Raw genomic sequence first — 6,402 nt, 5'->3', positions numbered from 1 at the left:
TCTCCTCGAAGCCCAATTATGTAAACATTTCCAACTAAGAACAATGGTAATGGAACAGACAATGTAAACACGAAAGTGGAGCCTCAGAATAAATTCAATAAGCAAACTCTGAGGAGCTACATTTCTATCATTGAACCATAAACCCTATCATTGACAATGATAAGAGATTATCATCACCTCACTTCCATTGTTATATGTCACAAAAAAACCAACTTTTATTTAATTTGCAAAGTAAAATCACATTATGGCATTTCTAATATAGAAACCAACGGGAACTTGCTAGTCATGTATGTCAAGCTGCCAAACCATAACACACAAGAATATTCATTCCTTGCACTAATTAGGACTATGAAAATTGGTGCCTTTACACTTGTGACATTAAAAAAATTTACAGTTTCCATAGGAGGAAAAAGAAACATTACCTAAGTTCTTGGGGTCGTAACAGAGGAGCCTTTGAATCAGTGATTTTGTAAAGTTTATCATGAGCATTGTGAACATGCCTGAGTGGAGACGTCAGCATCAGTCCATGAGTTGATCTTGAAGCAAGTTTCCAGTGAAGCCTCTGCAATATTTGATATTTATTTGTTAATTAAAAGTTAATGGCAAGTGAAGACAATTATAGCTCATGAAAATACATAAACTGTTTTGTCATGATGTGATTTTAGAACTTACAACAAGATTGGCTAAAGCAATCCCAATAATGTCTCGGTTTGTAGCTATCTCAAGCCCTGACAGTGAATTGCTTGTTAAATCTGATGCCTTTGATCTAGGGTCTTCGACACACCTTCCATTGACAATTGCAAACAGACTATGTCCTGAAGTTACCTTGAACAGCTCCTAGCAAAAAACAAGAACAATGATAGGCTATCAATTTCTAAGTTCAACCAAACGTACATGACTTCAGGTAAGGATACATGATAATGAATAACAGAAAGTAGATATTATGAATTTTTGATGCATCAGTAAACAAAAACTATGCATCATAAGCTACTGACTACCAAACTAAATCATTTGAAAGAACCCATGAGAAAGTAGAAAGTGACAATAATAACAAACCTCTGGATATCCTGTTTGCGGCCAGATGAAAAATTCTTCCCCAACTCGAGATCACACTATCGTCAGACTAAGTCTTCAGCAAACCTCAATGTATATAATGCTAAGCATAATTGCTGTCAACAAGGAAACGCATATTTAGCCATCATGCTACATCAATATATCCAAAGAATCATATCACAGATGAATTTTCCAAAAGCCTTAAACATGAAGATCAACAAGAAATATGCCTTTAATCAGTGACTAAATATGTATAAAGGAAGCAAGGGTCAAACTTCACCAACTCCACCCAAGTACAATTAAGATCAATGCATTCGGCACCAGCAGATGTAGGTGACGATTAGTATATAGTCTGCAAAGTTTAACAGAACATAAACAGTAGTCATACATCACTATTAACAAAAACAAAACAACAATCCTATTTACCATGCATTCAGTTACTAAACTTTAACTCATCAACTTTCTTTCCCATTTTGCTAACAGAGAAAGCAAATTTCATCTAGTTACTGCACATCGAACTTTCTTTTCCATTTTGCTAACAGAGAAAGCAATATAAACATGCTTTGACTCACATCAACTTTCCTTTCCATTTTGCTAACAGAGAAAGCAATACAAACATGCTTTAACTCATTTGCATTTATTAACGCATATGCATTTATCAAAACTCAGTTCACATTCTAAACAACTCAATTTCTCACAACAAGCTATTGGAAATAAAAGCAACTCAGTTTCTCACCTAATTGGACTGTTAACAACCAAACAGCTGCTCACAAACCCCGTCGTCTTCTTCTTCCCTTCTCTTGAAGAGCAGTAATTTGTAGAAATTCCTCATTTGCAGCATCTGAAGATTAATCTGAAAATTTTTGATCCATGTTCCTAATATTCAAGAAGAAAAAAGAAGCTTGAAGAGAGGAAGCTTGAAGTTTTGGGTGAGAGGAGAGGAAGCTTGAAGTTATGGGTGAGAGGAGAGGAAGAAAGACGTGAAAGGGAAAGAGATCGAGAGAGAGTGAAGAACCTGTCAAATTTGACAGAGGAGAGTCTTATGTCAAATACACGTGTAAAAGGCAAATGGGTTGGAGAATAGTTTGGTTAGTCAAAGTATTTAGTCCATCTGGCAAAAGACCCATCTGTTGGAGATGGTCTAATGAGTCAGTCACCTGCAAGGCAGTATTCATCCAAAATCGAGAGGTTCTTACGTGGGACAGTCGTACAGCCACGTGGTGCGGCTAACCAATCAGTGCCCAAGTAGGGGGGTATTTTGGGTATTTCACACTTAAAAACCAAGGACAATTTCGGAACAAAGACAAAAAACTCTAAGACTTGATTGGGCAGCAGCACCGTACACGTGGTGCGGGTAGCCGCACCTAAGAATTAGTCTCCAAAATCCCTTTCAATAGGGCTATGGCACAGCTTGGTCTGTGTGTATTTCGGAATGGATTGGTTGATCATCTTTTTCCAATAAAGTTCAGCCTAAATCAAGGAAAGTGATTTTCGCTCTCATTACCTTTCTCCTTCTCCGAGTAGTCCACAGTTCACACACATTACTTTCTTTTTCTCTCTTCAATTTTTTTGACACATATACATCTCTTGCACTAATCAAATTTTATGCTTCTCTCTGCTTTTGAACATTTGACGACCAAATTAAGTAAGTATCATCTTGTCCAGAACTAATTGATCTCATGCCATTAATTTTCTCTTTCTTTTTACTTTCTTTATTACATATTAATTTTCTCTTGGTATGTAATAAAGAAAAGTAAATATCACATTCAAACTTCAACCAAAAGAAAAAAGGGTAAAAAAGAAAAACATTGCAATGTTGTTTTCATAAAAGATTATTATATTGCTAATAAAATTGCATAGTGTCCTCTAATTTGTGTCACATATTCATCGACGACCAAAGATTATATTGTAGAAAATTAAAAAATATATTTAAATAAAGATGCACCGAAAAGACTTGTTTGTTTCAAGATTTAAGGCTCAAAATTGGAATTTGGGACCATGCTACATTTTCCACTTTTGATAATTATAGGAATGAAAATTGATTTTTAGTGCACTGAAAATAGGGAGTCCACTCCTCGTCGTCTCATGAAAATAGCAAATGAAGTTTATTTAAAAAAAACTCCGCGAACCAAGTCAAGTTGCAAACTGTATGCATGTGCGGTCTTGTCATAATTAAAGTATTCACCAACGCGTTGATCGAGGGGCGTTTAAAGATATGAACACTCTTTCTTACACATGAATTGTACGTAGTCCATGGTCGGCCACGTCCAAGTCTTCAGAAGACTTGAAAAGAAATTGTCCAAATCCTCAAAGGAGGATAAGCATGGGCAATAATTGGAAAGCAATGGCTTTACTCCTACTTGCTTAAGCACCGATATTTGGACTGCGATCCAAAACGGCTTGGCTATCTAACTCTCCTCAAAATGGTTGTCAATCACTCTGGTGACATGACATCAATCCGGTCAGGAAAACTTCGATTCCTTCTTGCACCAAGACTGTATCTCTTGATCTTTCTCTTCTGTCCTTCTGCAACTCCATTAAGCTTTAATTTCCCGAGCTTTAAGCAAGAAGATATTGTCAATATAATTTGAGAATGAAGCGCTTATATTGATAACGAATTTGGTTGGAGAGGAAAGATCCCACATTGGAAAAGTGACAAATAAAATATAACTTATAAGTGGGTGGATCTCACCCAATTGTACCGAGGCATTTTGTGATTAAAACTCAACACCTAATGGGTGCTTAAATTGGGACAGTATCAGTACAATGGTGGGCCATGAGCCACGCTTGTCACTGTTTAACATGGTATCAGAAGGGTCTCTCTCCAATTGGGTCTCCAATTGTCATGGGCCCAAATTTGGGTTCCTTATATTGCCATCGGAAAATTCTGATTGGATTGTTATCAAGTGTCTGATCTGGGCCTTGGATTGTTATATTGGCCAAGTCTCCAATATGAGACTTATGTCCTAATTTCCAATGTGGGAATTGGATTGTTAATTAATTTCACGTGCAGACCTAGAGTTAGGTTGCACGTGAGGGGGCGTGTTGGAGAGGAAAGATCCCACATTGGAAAAGTGACAAATAAAATATAACTTATAAGTAGGTGGATCTCTCCCAATTGTACCAAGGCCATTTGTGATCAAAACCCAACAACTAATGGGTGGTTAAGTTGGGACAGTATAGGTACAATAGTGGACCACGAGCCACGCTTGTCGCTGTTTAACATGGTATCAGTCAAACAGAACAAAGGCAAAGAGGAAGTTTGGGAATTTCTAATATATTATATAACCTATAAGTGAGTGGATCTCACCCAATTATACCGATGCCTTTTGTGATTAAAACCCAACAACTAATGGGTGGTTAATTTGGGACAGTATCGGTACAATGGTGGGCCATGAGCCACGCTTATCATTGTTTAACATGGTATCAGTCAAACAGATCAAAGGCAAAGAGGAAGTTTGGGAATTTCTGATATATAGATCTTCTCCAAAGATGGAGTACATATACAAAATATACACATTCCTAATAGGAAACTAAACTAATTACACAGTGATATTCTCCTTAACTATACAATCTTAATTATACTACAATTCCTACAATTATGGAAAGTGACTCATGCCAATACTCCCCCTCAAGTTGGAGCATACAGATCACAGACGCCCAACTTGTCAAGTGAGTCACAAAACGCCTTGCTAGAAACTCCCTTTGTAAGAATGTCCGCCAACTGCTCCTCAGTAGGTACGAAGGGAAAAGAAATGGTTTGTTGATCCAGCTTCTCTTTGATGAAGTGTCCATCAACCTCCACATGTTTTGTGCGATCATGTTGGACAGGATTATGAGCAATGTCAACTGCAGCTTTGTTATCACAGAATAAGGGCATGGCTTTCTTCTGCTTGAACCCCAAATCCCTCAACAAGTGCCTTAACCACAACATCTCACAAACTCCATGAGCCATTCCTCTATATTCTGCTTCAGCACTAGAACGCGCCACCACCTTCTGCACTAGAACGGGCCACCACCTTCTGCTTCTTAATCTTTCAAGTAACTAAATTCCCACCTAAAAACGTAAAGTATCCGGAAGTGGACCGTCAATCAGTTATACAACCTGCCCAGTCTGCATCTGTATACCCCAAAACATCCAAATGCCTATGCTTAGAAAATACCAACCCTCTTCCAGCAGCAGACTTCAAGTACCTCAAGATCCGAACTACAACTTCCATATGAGCCTTATTAGGATTATGCATGAACTGACTCACAACACTAACTGCATAAGCTAAGTCTGGTCTAGTGTGTGACAAATAAATTAATCTTCCAACTAACCTCTGATATCTTGCCTTATTTGTGGGTACTTGATCTGGATGTTCAACTAACCGATGGTTCTGCTCAATGGGTGTGTCAGCTGGTTAGCAATCGAGCATACCCGTCTCTACTAATAAGTCAAGGACATACTTGCTCTGGCTCAACATAATACAATCTTTTCCTCTAGCAACTTCAATTCCCAAGAAATATTTCAAACTCCCCAAGTCTTTCATTTCAAATTCTGCTGACAATGCACTCTGCAACTTTTTAATCTCCTTAAGATCATTACCTGTCACCACCATGTCATCCACATAAATAATTAAAGCTGTAACTTTACTCTTCTGATGCTTAAGGAATAGGGTATGAACTGAATTGCTCTGCCTATACCCAATCCTCCTCATGCATGTCGTGAATCGACCAAACCAAGCTCTTGGAGATTGTTTGAGGCCATATAGGGACTTCCTTAAACGACACATCACCTTGACTCCAGTGGAAGTACCATATCCTGGAGGCAAGTCCATGTATACTTCTTCATTTAAATCACCATGCAAAAAGGCATTTTTAACATCAAATTGTCGCAGAGGCCAATCAAGATTAGCTGCTAGAGACAAAAGTACCCGGATTGTATTGATCTTTGCTATTGGTGCAAAAGTTTCATCATAGTCCACACCATAATTTTGGGTATAACCCTTGCTACTAGCCTTGCCTTATAGTCCACCAAACCATCTGAATTGTGCTTCACTGTATACACCCATCGGCACCCAACTGTTTTCTTTCCAGGAGGTAGTGATACTAACTCCCACGTTTGATTTTTTTTAAGCGCATCCATCTCCACTGTCACGCCCCTGATTTTTAACACAAATAAAAATCGATATATAATCTCATAATTATACATGCGTGATGGTTCAGCCATCAATACAAAATAGTTGGAAAACTTTTTCTTTTTAGACCAAGTACATACTGATGCCCTGAACCCACTAATCAATACAGACTCGCTCAGCAGAGTCACCTATTACATATGCATACGAATTAAATTGTCACAACAAAATA

At 38.0% G+C, this 6,402-nt stretch overlaps 1 protein-coding gene across 1 annotated transcript; it reads right to left on the bottom strand.

Moving 5' to 3' along the window:
- Window positions 1-242: 242 nt before the first annotated feature.
- LOC112203633 lies at window positions 243-5,008 on the bottom strand. Its single transcript, XM_024344565.1, is given in 5 exon segments — window positions 243-297; window positions 423-562; window positions 673-837; window positions 1,057-1,169; window positions 4,708-5,008. Coding segments are annotated over 5 exon segments (774 nt in total).
- Between the last annotated feature and the right edge of the window lie 1,394 nt (window positions 5,009-6,402).

The sequence above is a fragment of the Rosa chinensis genome, chromosome 5 (assembly GCF_002994745.2).
Source record: "Rosa chinensis cultivar Old Blush chromosome 5, RchiOBHm-V2, whole genome shotgun sequence".
NCBI classification, from domain to species: domain Eukaryota; kingdom Viridiplantae; phylum Streptophyta; class Magnoliopsida; order Rosales; family Rosaceae; genus Rosa; species Rosa chinensis.
Note: the sequence above shows the minus strand (reverse complement) of the source record. Positions and strands in the feature narration are given on the sequence as shown.